Source organism: Hyla sarda, chromosome 9, assembly GCF_029499605.1.
Source record: "Hyla sarda isolate aHylSar1 chromosome 9, aHylSar1.hap1, whole genome shotgun sequence".
NCBI lineage: Eukaryota > Metazoa > Chordata > Amphibia > Anura > Hylidae > Hyla > Hyla sarda.
Window position 1 is genome coordinate 106,872,538 of NC_079197.1, and position 19,467 is coordinate 106,892,004.

A 19,467-nucleotide genomic window follows, 5' to 3' on the forward strand; every position below is an offset into this window, starting at 1 on the left:
TAATAATTTTTCTATCTCTTGAATCAATTGACATGACTCTTTATATCATATATATTTTTTGAAATAATATCCAACTTGTGCTGTTGAATGCCGCACCGGCGATTTAGCGGTGCGATTTCTTGAGTCGCTTGTGGTGTTACATTCACATCACATGCGATAATTATAATTATATTATATATATTTATATACATATGTTTATAGGATTGCATTGTGCTTTCTTATTGCTGTCTTATTACTATTTTTGTGATTTCTGTTTATTTATATATTTTTTTCATATATTGTCATATGGATATGTAATTCTATGTAACAACTCTTTTCAAAAAGTACTCTAATGGTTAATTCCTGGAGGTATATATACCTGTTACCAGCCTCCCCTTGTCATGCCTGATGAAGCTGCGCATGCGCAGCGAAACGCGTTGCATCTAATAAATCCATTGATTTTACTTGGCTGTCTGTTGGTTCCTCTCTGCGCCAGACAAACTCCTGACTCCCTGGTCATTCGCCTTTGATTCTAGCCAAACAGGCTGTGAACAAAGCAGGCTGGCAGCTCTGAGTGTTCTCCTTTGTGAACAAAACAGACTGGCAGCTCGTAGTGTTTAGGACTCCAGCATGAGTCTGAAATGCTTGTTGCCAGGACTGGTAGGGAGACCCCTAGTGGTCATTTCTTCAAAGTGGAAAATTAAATAGAAAGAAGCAGATTTTTTAATAACATGCAATTGTAAAGTTATTCTGCATACATTAATCTATAATATATCAAAAGTTTTTTTGATGAGAGGTATCCTTTAATACTGTACAATATTTGTGGTGCATTTTTCTTGATAGATTTTTAAGTGGTAGTGGTGTTGGCAATGTCGGGGTTAATCATATAGTTTCTGTCACATCCGTTTCTTTTCTGCTTATTATGCACTGAATAAGTGGGCCAGAAATGTCTGTACAGGATAAAAAGGTTTAATGTGCTTACTCAACGGCTAAGGCGTCTACGGGAAATAATGAATTAATAATCACACAGATGGTTAGTTAAGAGCAATTTATTGCTTTCCAGGGCCTTTATTTTCTTCTTGTCAATTTGCATATTACAAGAGTAGTCTTGATAATTGGATTTATTATAGGACACCTCAGCAGGGACAAGAACATACACTTCTGGGATGTAGATGCTCTTCTGATATAGTAGCAACAGTTCTTGAGAAACATAAAGCTACTGGGATAGAATTGGAAACACTGGCCCTGATTTACTAAGAGTGTTGTGTAGGTTTCTTTGTGGGTTTTAATTCCCTACAGTTAATTTTCCACTGTATTTACTAAGGTTTCCCTACGTTTTCCACTTTCCCTACACTTTTCTGTTTTTACATATGCTCTGATCTGTAGGGTTTTCCTCAGCTCAAATCCACCACATTTTCTGTGGAAACCTTAGTAAATATGTTGTTTTTTGGTGAAAATGTTGTTGACATGCCCCTTTTCGGTTGCCATGCCATTTTCTTTTTGAATTTCCTTTCTGCCTGACCACAGTGCTCTCTGCTGACACCTCTGTCCATTTTAGGAACTGTCCAGAGTAGGAGAAAATCCCCATAGAAAACCCATTCTGCTCTGGACAGTTCCTAAAATGGACAGAGGTGTCAGCATAATGCACTGTGGCCTGACAGAAAGGAAATTCAATAAGAAAAGAAATTTCCTGTGGAGCATACAGCAGCTGATAAATACTGGAAGGATTACAATTTTTTAATAGAAGTAATTTACAAATCTTTTTAACTTTCTGGCACCAGTTGATAAATTATTATTTTATTTTTTTTCCCAGTGGAGGACCATCTGTGCATAAGTTTTGTTAAGACTGACAGTATACCTTAATGTTTTTTCCCTAAATTATGCACACTTACCACCACTAGTCCTGAAGTGCCATTTGTTTTATTCTAGCACAGTTGGATCTATGGGTTTCATTACTTTACTGTGGTCACGTGATCACCCACAGAAAATCACAGTGCTTAATGTGTCAGAGGAATGGTCAGTCCTGGATTAGCTAACTTCCCGGCAACCCCTTCCACTCAGATTTCTGTACCGCTGCAGCTATTTCTATTGCCTCAGGATATATAGTAATCGTCAGTGATGTGAACATAGACATTAAAGGGGGCTTGAGCCACTGTCCTTTTTCTGCACCTGCCCTTTGATGCCCTATTGACAGGCAGATTTTTGCATTTTGCCCAGATTTTGCTCAAATGCAGCAGATAGCTCTTTGATCTGCACAGATCCCATACAACAGCACAAACATTGTTACAGGACTTTTAGGACCGGTAATGACATTATCCTGTCACAGTAAACACAGCCATGTCACAGTACAAGCATGTAACACACAGTGATGTCACAGTACTATGCATTGTGACATCACAGTACAGAGTAAATATTCAAAGTGATGTCACAGACATAATACACACAGTGAAGTGCCTGTTTGTTTTGTTATTTTACTTGAGCCCCTGCCCTCCAAAATGTCTGTGCATGTCCCTGGTAATAATACACCTCCCCTGAGGCTGTGGTCATACTTTTGCCCAAAACTGCATTCTTTTTTATATTTTTTATGTGATTTTTCCAAAATGGCAGAGAAATGACACTATTTGACTGCAATTGTACAGTATGCATGGCTCATTTTTCTTCCCGCGTGCTAGTAAAAACGTAGGAGGGAAACTAATGGCAGAACTGATCTCTTTGTCATCGAGGTCATTCCTAGCATTCAGCATGTCAATTGTAATCCCAGACCATAGTACAATGCGTCTTGCAGCATTTCCCTATTTAGCTCTAAACTTTTCACTACAAATACTGTAAAAAAAACTGGATGACAACTGATTTATTTTGTGGTCACTTTCTGAATGAGGCTGCATTCACACTACGTTTTTGCAATACAGTTCCCATATTAGGTTTTTGATGAAAAACGGATTCCTAAAAACTCTATCAAAACGTGTGTACAAATTACAAACCTTATACGGTTTGAAAAATGATGTCCGGTTGCATCCGTTTTTAAGAAAAAAAACGTATAAGTTTTTAACTTTTCACTCCATTATAAAGTTTCACTTGTTTGATTGAAATTCCAAGAAAAAAACTGTGCAAAGTCAAAAACCATATGGTGCAAACTGGATGGAACCATACGCACATACAGTTCTGTACGGTTCCCATTGACTCCCATGTTTAAAAAAAAATGTATACGGTTTAATACAGTTTTTCACCCGGACCAAAAACCGTGGTAGGCTATGGTTTTGGGTAGGGGAAAAAAAAACATCAAAACCGTACAAGACGCAAAACGGATGCAACCGGATGCATTGTATGGCATACGGCTTTCAATATAGAGTCAATGCATACGGTTCCGTACGGTTTTTACATTGAAAACGTATACGGGAACTGTATTGCAAAAACCATGGTGAGAATGCACCCTGAGACGCTAACCCTGAGGCTCCAGACATGTTTGAACCCAGCCTTAGGGTATAAGTAAATACAGGGGAGATTTATCAAAACCTGTGCAGAGGAAAAGTTGCCTAGTTGCCCATGGAAACATTTTGCAGAGGCCTTGTTAAAAATGAAAAAAGTGATCTGATCAGGCAACTTTTCCTCTGGACAGGTTTTGATAAGTCTCCCCCTACATTTTCAAACAAAATGGTTGAGCCTCATGGCTTGGAATCCACCTATACGAATACTTATACTGAAGGAGATTATATAGGATTTCGAAATAAAGGTTTCTGTCATCAGACACCTAGTTGTTTAGCACTGTCATCCATGTTCATAGTGTTGAACTAGAGCAGTGCTGGTGCTAAATCTACAGCAATGTTTCCCAACCTGTGTACTTCCAGCTGTTGCAAAACTACAAATCCCTGCATGCCCGGACAGCCGAAGGCTGTCCGGCAGGGGTGTGCCTAGAGCATTTGGCACCCGGGGCGGACCCTTTGTTTCCCCCCCCTTAATTATTGACCAATAATACTGGTATACAAGGAGTAAATATATACCACCACACAATAACTGGATAATACCGCCATACTGTACTGAAAAAAAAAAACACTATACACAGACCATTATACTATAAAGGATCTGTATACAATATCAGTGATTATACACAGGACCATATGGCGGTAGATATCAGCTGTACACAGGATGTGTATACCATAAAAGTGATTACAGTTACATTTTGGAACTCACAATTATGTATTTTCTGATCCGTCCTCTTTCCTTTTCATCTGCTTCTGGATAAGACCGCCATGTGGATCTCTTAACATCTGCCGGACAAGCATGTCAGACTCTGCCTTTTTCCAGTGCCCTCCCCTCCTCTACACAATCTTTCCATCTATAGGCCCACAAACTGTAATAATGCCCTCCTTGGTGTCCTGCACAGTAAAAGGGCAGGTAGGTTGGTAGCCACGTAAATAGGTAACTAGGTAGGTAGATCAGGAAGCCAGATATGTAGGTAGGTGTCAAGCCAGGTAGGTAGGGGGCTAGCTACGTATTTAGGCAGCCATGTATGAATACCAGGTATGTACATAGTTAGGTAGCTGGGTATGTAGGTAAGTAGTTAGGCATCCAGGTATAAAGTTAGGTAGCCCCCCTTCCCTCTAGGTATAGGCAGCAGAGTTAACCCCCCTTCCCCAAAGGTATAGGCAGCAGAGTTAAACCCCCTTCCCAATAGGTATAGAAATAGAGTTAACCCCCCATTCTCCTTAGGTATAGGCAGCAGAGTTCCACCTACCCCCTTTCCTCGTAGGTATAGGCAGAGTTAACCCCCCCATTCCCCATAGATATAGGCAGAGTTAACCCCACCTTCCCCATTGGTATAGGCAGAGTTACCCCCCCCCTCTTCCCCATCGGTATAGGCCAAGTCCCCCCCCTCTTCCCCATAGGTAAAGGCAGTTACCCCCCCCTTTCCCCATAGATATAGGCAGAGTTAACCCCCCCCGCCCCTTTCCCCATAGGCCTAAGCAGAGTTACCCCCTCCCTTTCCACATAGGTATAGGCAGAGTTACCCCCTCTTCCCCATAGGTATAGGCAGAGTTACCCCCTCTTCCCCATAGGTATAGGCAGAGTTACCCCCTCTTCCCCATAGGTATAGGCAGAGTTACCCCCCCCCTTTCCTCCCCTTTCCCCATAGGTATAAGCAGAGTCACCCCCCCCCCTCTTTCCCATGGGTATAAGCAGGGACCCCCCCCCCCTCTTTCCCATAGGTTTATGCAGAGTTACACCCCCCTCTTTCCCATAGGTATATGCAGAGTTACCTCCCCCCCCCCTTCCTCCCCTTTCCCCATAGGTATAGACAGAGTTATCCCCCCCCCCCTCTTCCCCATAGGTATATGCAGAGTTACCCCCCACCTATTTCCCATAGGTATATGCAGTTACACCCCCCCTCTTACCCATAGGTATATGCAGAGTTACACCCACCCCCCTTTTCCCCATAGATATAGGCAGAGTAAAAAAAAAGATTCTCACCTGATGTCCCATGCTGCAATCTCCTCAGCACCCACATCCACGTCTTCTCCCCTCCACAGTACAAGCACCGATGAGTGACGTCATCAGCACCTGTACTGCATGCTGCGTGGGGGCAGAGGTCACATCTCCTCTGTGTAAGCTGCAGATGCAGCTCACACAGCGGGGACGCCTTCTCCTGTATGAGTGTGTATCGCACATACCGGAGAAGACAGCGCTGTCTGCTGGGGATCTGGGATGAGTGTCCCAGATCCTCAGTAGCAGTGGTGGCGGCGGGCCCTTAACCCGGCTAGGCCCTCGGACGACATCCTATCGGACCGGCCGGCCAGTCCGCCCCTGCCTGGCACACCCCTTGTGAGTGTCTTCCGGGGCGGGCCGCCCCCGCCCCAACTTGGTACGCCACTGCTGTCCAGGCATGCTGGGAGTTGTAGTTTTGCAACAGCTGGAGGCACACAGGTTGGGAAACAATTATCTACAGTATACGTCCTATAGAGCCTTACCCAGCATTCTAGGCTAAAACACAAATTCTGCCTTTATCCAGCAAGGTAAATCTGATTTTTAGAAATCCTTTTGCCTGACACCAGCTCTCATAGTCTCCTGTGGTAAATGGGGCATGAATGATCTTTGACCGACCACTGTTTTATTTATAAAACTTAACCGGCAGAAAGCTTTGTCTGCTTTTCTTACGTTATTACAGGTGAGACCTGAAGCTCAGTAAAGACCTATTGCACTTGTGTGGTGAAAGCTACTTAATCTAACAATTTAGAAATGTCAAAACTACACCCACACATTTTAGCCGTATCAGCTTCACCGCAAGTAGGAAAAACTACTATATAGTTAGGAATGTCCATTGTTAAAGCAGAACAGTAACAACTGGATAAAAAAAACCTTCCCGTGTTCATGTTGGCAGAAGAGAAATCAAGAAATCCCATTCACTTACCTACAGGAGAACTGTGCAGTTGGTAAATCCCTGATACCAAATCCTTATATTGTAGGAATGTATCACTTTACATGGTGTATTGATTTTATCATGGATCATGGCTTCATGGTCTATCAATAGATTCAATAAGACTTAAGGTGAATGTGTCACTTAGATTTTTTTTCTCGGTTGTTTCTATTTTCTGATTGTTATATATGTTTTTTTTACTATTTTATTTATGGGGTCTTCTTATAAGGCAGAGAAGTCTAAAGCACAAGGGCTCAGGCATGAATGCAAACTCGCCACCCTTTATAGTAACCACCCTAATAGGAAGCAATTAACTACATTGCAGTTTCTCATACTTTCTTTCTTCAGGTCGAAAAAATGCCTTAATTTTGTAGATAGCTGCCTCATAAAGAATTACACTCATCGGCCTACAACAGAGACTATGCTTAAACATTCCTTTGTTCGAGATCTTCAAAATGAACGCCAGATACGTATTATGCTCAAAGATCATTTGGATAGGACAAGAAAAAAGAAAGAAAAGGGTAAGTAATTTCATCATCATAAATATTCCAGTGGACTGCAGCTGCCTCTAGGGGTGAAAAATGAACATAGAATCTTCCATTTAACTATAAGGAATCTGTATAATCTGTAGTCAGTAAGCCCCCTCTAGCTGTGGACCCCCAGAGCCTATATATAGTTGTTCAAGTAGACTGTAGATATTTATAAGGGATATTGGAGTTCTGTATTAGAGGAACAGAACCTGATCCCTTTTAAGAGGGTTTCCCTCCAAGAACACTAACCCCTTATCCACAGAATAGGGGAGATATGTAAGATTACTGGGGGTTCAAATGCTGAGACTCTCAACAATTAAAAGAGTGGGGGTTCTAAGTCTCTATTCTGAACAAAGTGGTGAAGTCACATGCACTCTGACACTTCATTAGTTGTCTGCGGGCCTGCCAAAGATAGTGGAGTACAGTACTCTGCTATCACTGGTAGTTTTAAAGGGTACCTCTAATCAAAAAAAAAGTTTGATATATTATAGATTAATGTATGCAGAATAACTTTACAATTGCATGTAATTAAAAAATATGCTTCTTTCTATTTAATTTTCCACTTTGAAGAAATGACCACTAGGGGTCTCCCTACCAGTCCTGGCAGCAAGCATTTCAGACTCACGCCGGAGTCCTAAACACTACGAGCTGCCAGTCTGCTTTGTTCACAAAGGAGAACACTCAGAGCTGCCAGCCTGCTTTGTTCACAGCCTGTTTGGCTGTGAACAAAGCAGGCTGGCAGCTCTGAGTGTTTAGGACTCCAGCATGAGTCAGAAATGCTTGCTGACAGGACTGATCGGGAAAAATACAATAGAAAGAAGCATATTTTTCATTAACATGCTATTGGAAAGTTATTCAACATTCATTAATCTAAAATATATCAAAAGTTTATTTGATGAGAGGTACCCTTTAAAGAGTACCTGTCATCAAACCATAATTGTAAACAATTGAGCTCCCGGCAGGAGAAAGTGGATGTTTCCCTGCAGGTGCGACATCACTGAAGCCTGTGAGAGCTGTGCCTCGCCATGCCCCGCACCCACTTCCTGAGCTTGGTCCAGGAGGAGACCAAACTAACTGTTTAACTTGTGCAGGGAACAGAACAGAGCCACCTAGTAGATGCTTTTTCAATCACATTAAAAACATGTAAAGGTTAAGTATTTCAACAGCAGGTAAATAGCAAAGTGTCTTATAATTACATAAAGAACAATATATTAAAAGTTTAGTTTGGTGGCAGGTACTCTTTAAAGGGGAACTCCGGTGGAAAACTTTTTAATTTTTTTTTTTTTTAAATCAACTGGTGCCAGAAAGTTAAAGAGATTTGTAAATTACTTATATTAAAAGTCTTAATCCTTCCAGTACTTATTAGCTGCTGAATACTACAGAGGAAATTATTTTCTTTTGGGGTTTCTTTTCTGTCACAACCACAGTGCTCTCTGCTGACACCTCTGTCCATTTTAGGAACTGTCCAGAGCAGAATATGTTTGCTATGGGGATTTTCTCCTGCTCTGGACAGTTCCTAAAATGTGCAGAGGTGTCAGCAGAGAGCACTGTGGTCGTGACAGAAAATACATTTCCTCTGTAGTATACAGCTGCTAATAAGTACTGGAAGGATTAAGATTTTTTAATAGAAGTCATTTACAAATCTCTTTAACTTTCTGGCACCAGTTGATTTAAAAATAAATAAATAAATAAATAAATAAATGTAAAAAAGGTTTTCCACCAGAGTACTCCTTTAACCTCTTAAGGACCTAGGGCATACCTGTCTATAACGCGGGGCCACGGCAGGACCCATGGCTAATAGCGCGTGGCACTGATCGCAGTGCTACGCACTATTAACTCTTTAGACGCGGCGTTCAAAGTTGATCGCCGCATCTAAAGTGAAAGTAAGCTACTCCCGGCTAGCTCAGTGGGCTGTTCGGAACCGCCACAGCTGAGATCCAGGCATGAGCAGTCAAGTGGCAGAATCATTGATCTATGTAATCCCATGGGATAACAATGATCAATTTAAAAGATCAGTGTGTGCAGTGTTATAGCCCCCTATGGTGGCTATAACATTGCAAAAAAAAAAGTGAAAAAAAAAGGTTATAAAAGATCATTTCACCCCTCCCCTAATAAAAGTTTGAATCACCCCCCTTCTCCCATTTAAAAAAAATGTTTTAATAAAATAAACATATGTGGTATCACCACATGCGGAAATGTCCGAATTATAAATATATATCATTAATTAAACCGCACGGTCAATGGCGTACACGCAAAAAAATTCCAAAGTCCAAAATAGTGTATTTTTGGTAAATTTTTAGGTCATGAAAAAATGAATAAAAAGCGATAAAAAAAAGTCCGATCAATCCAAAATCCAAAAATGGTATCACTAAAATCTTCAGATCACAGTGAAAAAATGAGACCTCATACCGCCCGGTATGCGGAAAAATTAAAGTTATAACTGAGACTCTGCTATATCACAGGTTGACTGTGAATATGACTGTATGAATTAAGTCTTTCTGTTGAACAGAGTATTTCACTTCATTTCTGAAATGCATTGTCTTAGGCTGGGTTCACACTACGTCTTCTCCCATACGGGAGCACATACGGCAGGGGGGAGCTAAAACCTTGCGCTCCCGTATCCCTTCGTATGCGCTCCCGTATGTCATTCATTTCAATGAGCCGGCCGGAGTGAAACGTTCGGTCCGGTCGGCTCATTTTTGCGCCGTATGCGCTTTTACAACCGGACCTAAAACCGTGGTTGACCACAGTTTTAGGTCCGGTTGTAAAAGCGCATACGGCGCAAAAATGAGCCGACCGGACCGAACGTTTCACTCCGGCCGGCTCATTGAAATGAATGACATACGGGAGCGCATACGGTGACATACGGGAGCGCGAGCTTTTAGCTCCCCCCTGCCGTATGCGCTCCCGTATGGGAGAAAACGTAGTGTGAACCTAGCCTTAGCTAGCTTTCTGTAAATCTTACCAGGAGAGGACTTCCAGGAGTAGTGGGTTTCAGCAGCGCTGAACAGGAGTTGACACGTCAGTTGAGTGGGAGAAGGGTTTATTTAAAACAATGCAACGCGTTTCGCGTTGCATTGTTGTAAATAAACCCTTCTCCCACTCAACTGACGTGTCTACTCCTGGTCAGCGCTGCTGAAACCCACTACTCCTGGAAGTCCTCTCCTGGTATCGTTCACTTGACTGGGAAGGCTGCAGATCGGGCATCATACTCACCCACACTGACCATTGTTGTGTGTGAGTTCACACAACCTCCTTTGGTAAGGGTTAATTCAATATCCTGTTCTGAACCCCAAACCGGCGGTTTTACGCTATGAAGCGCTCTCTCTTTTCTCTTTAGTTCTGTAAATATTGGCCAAGGAAGGGTTGGGGAAAAAAAAGCTATGGTTCTTTCCATGTATGTCTGCTTTATTTTTCACATACATACACTATTTACTAGAGATACTGACCCTTATGTTGGAAATATCCGTTATAATTTGTTAGCCATAGTGCATTGTAAGTTCCATATCTGTCTACTTTTAAGCAATGCAGTAAAATGCGGAAAAAAACATTTGTATAAACAAAAATATATGTACTTAAAGGGGTATTCCAGGAAAAAACTTTTTTTTTTTTTTTTTATCAACTGGCTCCAGAAAGTTAAACAGATTTGTAAATGACTTCTATTAAAAAATCTTAATCCTTTCAATAATTATCAGCTGCTGAAGTTGAGTTGCTGTTTTCTGTCTGGCAACAGTGCTCTCTGCTGACATCTCTGCTTGTCTCGGGAACTGCACAGAGTAGAAGAGGTTTGCTATGGGGGTTTGCTTCTAAACTGGGCGGTTACCGAGACACGTGTCATCAGAGAGCACTTAGACAGAAAAGAACAACTCAACTTCTGCAGCTCATAAGTACTGGAAGGATTAAGATTTTTTAATAGAAGTAATTTACAAATCTGTTCAACTTTCTGGAGCCATTTGATTTATAAAAAAAAATTTTTTCCTGCTGATGAGCGGCTATTGATTTTGATCTTCTCATTCTATGGTTTATTGAAATGTATACTTGGTTATATCCTAATTTCTGTCACGTTCTTTCTATATTTGCCGTACCTTGCAGACTGTTTCTGCTTCTGCTTATGTTTTTCTACATTGTTGTGACTTGTCGCCTTCTGTATACCTGGCCTCACCTGGCCGTAGGGCTTGATTGTTATTGTATTGCTTGTCTTTTCTTATGTTCACTATTTTTTTCTGAATAGAAACCTTTTTGAATTTGGAAAAAAAAAAAGTTTTTTTTCCTGGATAACCCCTTTAAAATATGTATTCCCTTCTCAAATAATGATAAACATGCAGATCAGGTCTGACCAGATAATGAATATAATGCTAGGATGAAGATAGAATAAATTCTTATACAGTGGTCCCTCAAGTTACAATATTAATTGGTTCCAGGACGACCATTGTATGTTGAAACCATTGTATGTTGAGACCATAACTCTATGGAAACCTGGTAATTGGTTCTGAAGCCACCAAAATGTCATCCAAAAATAGGAAAAAGTGAGGATTACAGAAAAATAAGTAGATAACTAATATAGATGAAGCAAATCCTTACATATAAAAGAAAGAAAGAGCTGATGGGAGCTGTAATCACTGTCTATGTCAGTTGGCTGTCCGGGCATGCTGGGAGTTGTAGTTTTGCTACAGCTGGAGGCACCCTGGTTGGGAAACAATGGTTTAAGTAGAGGACAGGAGCTTCTTCAGGGTCCTATACAGTACACACAGTTTACCAAATGGAGCTACCCTTACTTGGTGTCCAAAGGAGCAGCTAACCCTGGCACAGGTAAGGAGCAGTACAGAACTTGTAGTTCCTCCCTGTACTGTAGGGGGCGCTACCAGACAGCCAGTCAGTGCATGCACTTCAGTAATACAGGTGATTTACCAGTAAAATGCCCATTCTGATTGGTCAGTTCCTCCAGGTGTGACACGTTTCACAGATCTGGACTGTCTGTACATTGTATGTTGAGTCTGGTTTCAAGTTATAATGGTCCAGAAAAAAACATTGTATGTTGAAACTATTGTATGTTGAGGCCATTGTAAGTTGAGGGATCACTGTATACAAATTCAGGTTCATACACAAGATTAATGGTTTGCATATTCTCCACCAGTCAGTAGTCGTTATGAGAAAGCTGACAGAAATACAGTATCCACCTATATACTAGATCAAGCCTTTTGTTTTTCAGATGAAACAGGATATGAGTACAGTGGAAGTGAGGAAGATGATGAGGAAATGAATGAAGATGAAGGAGAGCCAAGGTAAGTAAATGCATAGTTCATAATTTATGTGACAAACGTAAGCAAAGGACAAAGTACACAAACTATAGAGCAACACAAAAGATCATTTCAGGTAAATCGCTTAGGACTTATCCAGCCTGCCAAGGATATAAACTATGGCACAGAAGATAAAGGACTCTGCTACTGTATAAGCTCAATATTAGCTGTCAAGTCAAACTAGATTAAAAAGTTACTTTAGAAGCTTAAAAAGACGCACATCACAACTGAGCACAAAATAGTTAAACATATTTCCAAGAGATTGTAGAAATTACATTTAATGTATTTCTTGCTAATTATATAGAGCCAACATATTCCTCTGTGTTTCACAGAGCTTATTTCCAGCCGTATGTCTGCAAGAGCTCTTAAAGGGGTACTCCGGCACTAAGACGTTTTATCCCCTATCCAAAGGATAGGAGATAAGATGCCTAATCGCCGGGGTCCCGCTGCTGGGGACCCCCGTGATCTTCCAAGCCGCACCCCATTAGAATCAGCCCCCGGAGCGTGCTCGCTCCGGGTCTGATTACCGGCGATCAGGGGGACGAAGCATAGTGACCTCACGGCTCCGCCCCTGTGTGACCTCACGCTCCGCCCCCTCAATGCAGTGTGACATCACGGGCGCGGGGCCCCGTCCCCGTAATCACCAGAAATCAGACCCGGAGCTAGAAAAATAAAAAAGCAGAACTGTTTAGAACTGTGTTTTTATGATGCCACATAACTCTAGTGTAACAATTGAACAACACTTCTTAGAAAAATAATGGTTCAGTACTTGGTACTATAGGAGAAGTTTATTTCAGGAAAAGCCTATCATTATACAGTGAGTCAACATCCTACATTTTAGAAATAATCTAGAAAGAATGTACAGTATATTCCCCAATTGTAGTTTTCATCTTTTAATATCACATGTGTAGCCTACAACACATTTCAGTGTCCACAGCCATTTCTTCATTCACTTCATTTTCTCAACAGGTAAGAGAAACCCCTTAAAGGAGTGGTCCAGTGGTGACCCAGTGGTGAACAACTTATCCCCTATCCTAAGGATAGGGGATAAGTTGCAGATCGCGGGGGGTCCGACCGCTGGGGCCCCCTGCGATCTCCTGTACGGAGCCCCGACAGCCCGCGGGAAGGGGGCGTGTCGACCTCCACACGAAGCGGCGGCCGACACGCCTCCTCAATACAACTCTATGGCAGAGCCGAAGCACTGCCTTCGGCAATCTCCAGCTCTGCCATAGCAATGTATTGAGGGGGCGTGTCGGCCGCCGCTTCGTGCGGGGGTCGACACCCGCTATCTGGCCGGAGAGCCTGGCCCCCGTACAGAGAGATCGCAGGGGGCCCCAGCGGTTGGACCCCCGCAATCTCAAACTTATCCCCTATCCTTAGGATAGGGGATAAGTTTTTCACCACTGGACTACCCCTTTAAGGGTAGGGTCACAGGTGCGTATTTTGCTGCATATTCTGTTGCATATTTTCTTCTGCGTATTTTCCTACGCCTTGAAGTCAGTGGGTAGCAAAATCAGCTGCAGAAAGTATGCAGCAAAATATGGCACGTGTGACCCTACCCTATGGGCAGGGTCGGCGTTAGGGCGGGGCATCCTAGGCAATTGCCTAGGGTCCCCATCCAAAAGGGGGCCCCTCAAAAGCTTTAAGGCAGTACATTTTGAGCAAAATTGCGGTAAAATCGTGGCATATTTGCCGCGATTTTACCGTGAATTTGTGTAAAATGCAGTATTCAGGGCATAAGGCACTAACACTCCTCCCCCTGTCCTGAGCATTTTGGAGGAGCACCGCTTATGCTCCACTTATCAGATGTCACCACGCTCAGAGGTACGCGGCAGGCAGCGCTCCACTAGTAAATCCCCCTCACATCCTGCATGCGCTCCACTGCTCGGGAGCCCGGGCAAGCACTTTTTTTTAAACTTCTACTATGTGCGGCCCTGCAGGGCTGAGGAGGCCAGGGGCTGCTGGGAGCCCCTGCTGACATGACCCTGGAGCAGAAGCAAGGCAGCCTCAGCCAACCCGGGTAAGGAGAGGCTTTGGGTTGGGGATGTGTGTTGTATATATGTATGTGTATGATTTTGTATGATGTGTGCATGATAGATTTATGTGTATGTATGATGTGTGTTAGATGTGCATCTATTATGTATGTATGTATAATGTGTGTATGAGGTTTGTTACAGTGTGTCACCCCAGTAGTAAGGAGATTACATGAGAAGGAGGTTTGTTACAGTGTGTCACCCCAGTAGTAAGGAGATTAAATGAGAAGGAGGTTTGTTAAAGTGTATCACCCCAGTAGTAAAGAGATTACATGAGGAGGGGGTTTGTTACAGTGTGTCACCCCAGTAGTAAGGAGATTACATGAGGAGGAGGTTTGTTACAGTGTGTCACCACAGTAGTAAGGAGATTAAATGAGAAGGAGGTTTGTTACAGTGTGTCACCCCAGTAGTAAGGAGATTAAATGAGAAGGAGGTTTGTTACAGTGTGTCACTCCAGTAGTTAGGAAATTACATGAGGCGGAGGTTTGTTACAGTGTGTCACCCCAGTAGTAAGGAGATTACATGAGGAGGAGGTTTTTTTACAGTGTGTCACCCCAGTAGTAAGGTGGAAGTGAAGGGTGGAGTGAAGGGGCGGCAGAATTAGCTTTTGCCTAGGGTTGCAAAAATGGGGGGGGGGGGGGAGTGGGGCAAAAAAAATTGCTTGCCCAGGGTCCAATCAAAATTTAAGATGGCCCTGGCAGTATTGGTAGTGTAAGTATCAGTGGCAGATCCAGGGGTGGGGGGGGGGGGGATTGGCAATGGGGATATTGCCCCCCCCCCCCAAGGTTAATTTACCCCATCACTTTTAAGGACATCCCTATGCCCTGAAAGATCTTTTCGGGACACAAGGTTGCCCCTACTACTATGGTCTATAAGCCAGGAGGAGCGGTGGTCGGAGCACTGAAGCAGAGCAATACATAGACATACAGCCTCCAGCCATACACTATATATGGTTGTAGGCTGTATGTCTGTAGGGGAATATACTGCCAACCTAATGTGGGGGAATAAACTGCCAGCCTAATGTGGGGGAACTATACTGCCAGCCTAATGTGGGGGAACATACTTCCAGCCTAATGTGGGGGAACTATACTGTCAGCCTAATGTGGGGGAACTATTCTGCCAACCTAATGTGGGGAAACATACTGCCAACCTAATGTGGGGGAACTATTCTGCCAGCCTAATGTGGGGGAACATACTGCCAGCCTAATGTGGGGGAACTATACTGCCAGCCTAATGTGGGGGAACTATTCTGCAAACCTAATGTGGGGAAACATACTGCCAACCTAATGTGGGGGACTATACTGCCAACCTAATGTGGGGAAACATACTGCCAACCTAATGTGGGGGAACATACTGCCAGCCTAATGTGGGGGAACTATTCTGCCAACCTAATGTTGGGGAACATACGGCCAGCCTAATGTGGGGGAACTATACTGCCAACCTAATGTGGGGGGAACTATACTGCCAAACTAATGTGGGGGAACTATACTGCCAACCTAATGTGGGGGAAATATGCTGCCAACCTAATGTGGGGGAACTATACTGCCAACCTAATGTGGGGGGGGGGAACTATGCTGCATACTTAAAGGGGTAGTCCACTGCCCCAGCGTTCGGAACATTTTCAGCAGGCCAGGGGCAGGTGAGGTGGGGGGAGGGGGGTGGCAACAGCTGGAGGCACAAAATGGGTCGGGTCCCGGCGGATCCACAGAGGTTACTGGCACGGAAATTCCATTTTCTGTGTCCGCCCAAATGCATGGCTGTCTATGAGACAGCGCATTACTGAGCAGTCCTAGTGCCGGCATATTATTTCGGTGTCCTGCAGTTTGCGGAATATCTGCACGGAGATTCTCCATGTGGACATTCTGTCTGTGAACTTAGCCATAATCTCCATGCAGATATTCCGCAAACTGCAGGACACCGAAATAATATGCCGGCACTAAGACTGCACAGGAATGCGCTGTCTCATAGACAGCCATGCATTCTATGCGGATGCGGATTAGTATGTGTGGATGCTATTACTAATAGGTAGCATTGAGATCACTGTTTATCTGTGTGCAGTGACTATTACTGCATAGAGAACAAGGTTACAATATAAGGTTAGGGCTACATGGCAAAAATGGGTCGCACAGGCAAAGATCGCCATGTTGTTCTCCTTGAATCGTGCAGAATCTCAACTAATGTAAGTAAATTTGGTCACACAGAGAAATCCAGCACAAATCACTTCTTGCTCTTTGGGGGGTTTATTAAACCCTTTAAACATTATCATAAAATGTATGGCTTTCTGTGACCCTGTGGTTTTCTGTGACCATACATTTTATGATGCTGTTTTGCGCTGGATTTCCCTACGTGTCGTTACAAGTTGCTGTTGCTCCACAGGTGTCCATGCACTTCGCTCTTGCAAAGGGGGGAGCTGAGCTGATCTGCACTAAATGGGGTCACATTGCAACCCCAAATTACCGAAGCCACAAATTCATCCTGGATGGAATTATTACATTTCTCATGTTGTAGTCACAGCCATTTGTGGTTTGCAGTGCAATCTCATTTACTGGCATTAGCCGAGATGCAGCACAATTCAGAGGGCACAACATAGTGATCTTTGGTCACGAAATCTGGGGGCCCCATTTTTCATTTTTGCCCAGGGCCACACTTGGCACTGCCTATGGGTCTATTCACACGAACAGTATCCTGTACATATTTGGTGCACAGGATTTGATGCTGCAGATTTCAATGTTAAAGGGTACCTTTCATCAAAAAAATGTTTGATATATTATAAATGTATGCAGAATAACTTTCCAATATCATGTTATTAAAAATATGCTTCTTTCTATTTCATTTTCCATTACCAAAAAATGACCACTAGGGGTCTCCCTACCAGTCCTGGCCACAAGCCTATTTTTATAGATTTCAGACTCATGCTGGATTCCTAAATCTCAGACTGCAGCCGGGACACAGACAAGCTCAGCAGTGCTCCCTGGCAGAGAGCAAATGCCATTGTTAGTAACATAGTCCATAAGGTTGAAAAAACACCAGAGTCCATCAAGTTCAACCTCTAACCCTAATGAGTCCCTACTGAGTTGATCAAAAGGAAGGCAAAAAAAAACCTCACACTAGAGATAAAAATTCCTTCCAACTCCAAATATGGCAGTCAGAATATATCCCTGGATCAACATTCTGTCCCTATAAATCTTGTATACATAACCGGTGATGTTATTACTCTCCAAAAATGCATCCAGACCCCTTTTGAACTCTTTTACAGAGTTCCCCATGACCACCTCCTCAGGCAGAGAATTCCACAGTCTCGCTGCTCTAAGGCTGGGTTCACACTACGATTTTCAAATATGGCAACCGTATACGGTTTTCCGCTAAAAAACGTATGGCAAAAACTGTATGCAACCGTATACAACCGTATGACTCCAAATACGTTTTTTCCCCGTATACGGTTCCAAAACGTATGTACGGTTCTATCCGTTTGCATCCGTTTTTGCCAACGGTTTTGCTATTTTGTTGGAATTAGTTTTCAAGCAATTTAATAAAGTTACTATTGTTCTATTGAAATTCCTTCTGCGCATATGTCAACTCCAAAAAACGGATTAGAAAAACCGTGTGCAACCGTATTCTGAAATTCTGTGTATGGTTCTCATAGACAACAATGTTAAAAGAACCGCATACGGTTCGCATACGGTTTTCCAACCGGAGGCAAAAATGTGGTCGACAGCGTTTTTGCCTACGGTTGAAAAATCGGCAAAACCGTATCCGAGGCAAAACGGATGCAACCGTACACAACATTTGGAATACGGTTTACAATGCATTCTCTATGCATACGGTTTTGGATACGGTCGTATACGTTTTTTTGCGGAAAACCGTATACGGTTACCATATTTGAAAATCGTAGTGTGAACCCAGCCTTACAGTGAAGAACCCCCGTATGTGCTGGTGTAGAAACCTTCTTTCTTCAAGACGTAGAGGATGCCCCCTTGTTATTGATACAGTCCTGGGTATTAATAGGTCATGGGAGAGATCTCTGTACTGCCCCCTGAAATATTTATACATAATTATTAGGTCTCTCCTAAGCCTTCTTTTTTCTAAACTAAATAACCCGAATTTTTCTGGGTACTGTAGTCCTCCCATTCCCTGTATTACCCTGGTTGCCCGTCTTTGAACCCTCTCCAGCTCCACTATATCTTTCTTGTACACTGGTGCCCAGTACTGTACACAGTATTCCATTTGTGGTCTGACTAGGGATTTGTACAGTGGTAGAATGATTTCCTTGTCGTGGGTATCTATGCCCCTATTGATGCACCCCATGATTTTATTAGCCTTGGCAGCAGCTGCCTGACACTAGTCACTACAGCTAAATTTACTGTTAACTAAGACTCCCAAGTCCTTTTCCACATAAGTCGTCCCAAGTGTACTCCCATTTAAAACATAATCCCAGCCCGGATTTTTCCTCCCCATGTGCATTACCTTACATTTATCAGTGTTACATAGTTACATAGTTACAGAGTTAGTATGGTTGAAAAAAGACATACGTTCATCAAGTCCAACCAAGGAATTGAAGGGAAGGGTGTAAGGGGATAAGGGAAAGGGATGTAGTTTTATAATTCTGCATAAGCATTAATGTTATTTTGTTCCAGGAATGTATCTAACCCTGTTTTAAAGCTGTTAATTGTTCCTGCTGTGACCAGTTCCTGAGGTAGACCGTTCCATAAATTCACAGTCCTCACGGTAAAGAAGGCGTGTCGCCCCTTTAGACTAAACCTTTTCTTCTCCAGACGGAGGGAGTGCCCCCTCGTCCTTTGGGGGGGTTTAACCTGGAACAGTTTTTCTCCATATTTTTTGTATGGGCCATTTATATACTTATATACGTTTATCATATCCCCCCTTAAACGTCTCTTCTCAAGACTAAACAATTGTAACTCCTTTAATCGCTCCTCATAGCTAAGATGTTCCATGCCCCATATTACCGTATTTATCGGGGTATACCACGCACCGGCCTATAACACGCACCCTCATTTTACCACGGATATTTGGGTAAAAAAAGTTTTTTACCCAAATATCCATGAAAAAATGAGGGTGCGTGTGTGCGCGTGTATACCCCGATATACCCCCAGGAAAGGCAGGGGGAGAGAGGCCGTCGCTGCCCGCTTCTCTCCCCCTGCCTTTCCTGGGGTCTAGAGCGCTGCTGTCGGCCCTTTTCACCCCCTGGTTATCGGCGCCGC

At 43.0% G+C, this 19,467-nt stretch overlaps 1 protein-coding gene across 6 annotated transcripts in view; it reads left to right on the forward strand.

The window, feature by feature from the left end:
- NRK (Nik related kinase) overlaps positions 1–19,467 on the forward strand; it is a 408,966-nt gene that overhangs the window by 193,248 nt on the left and 196,251 nt on the right. For all 6 annotated transcript variants that reach the window (XM_056540621.1, XM_056540624.1, XM_056540622.1 and 3 more), the window contains 2 exons: positions 6,737–6,909; positions 12,128–12,200. In XM_056540621.1, coding sequence (XP_056396596.1) covers positions 6,737–6,909; positions 12,128–12,200 — 246 coding nt within the window. The remainder of the gene's footprint in view (positions 1–6,736; positions 6,910–12,127; positions 12,201–19,467) is intronic.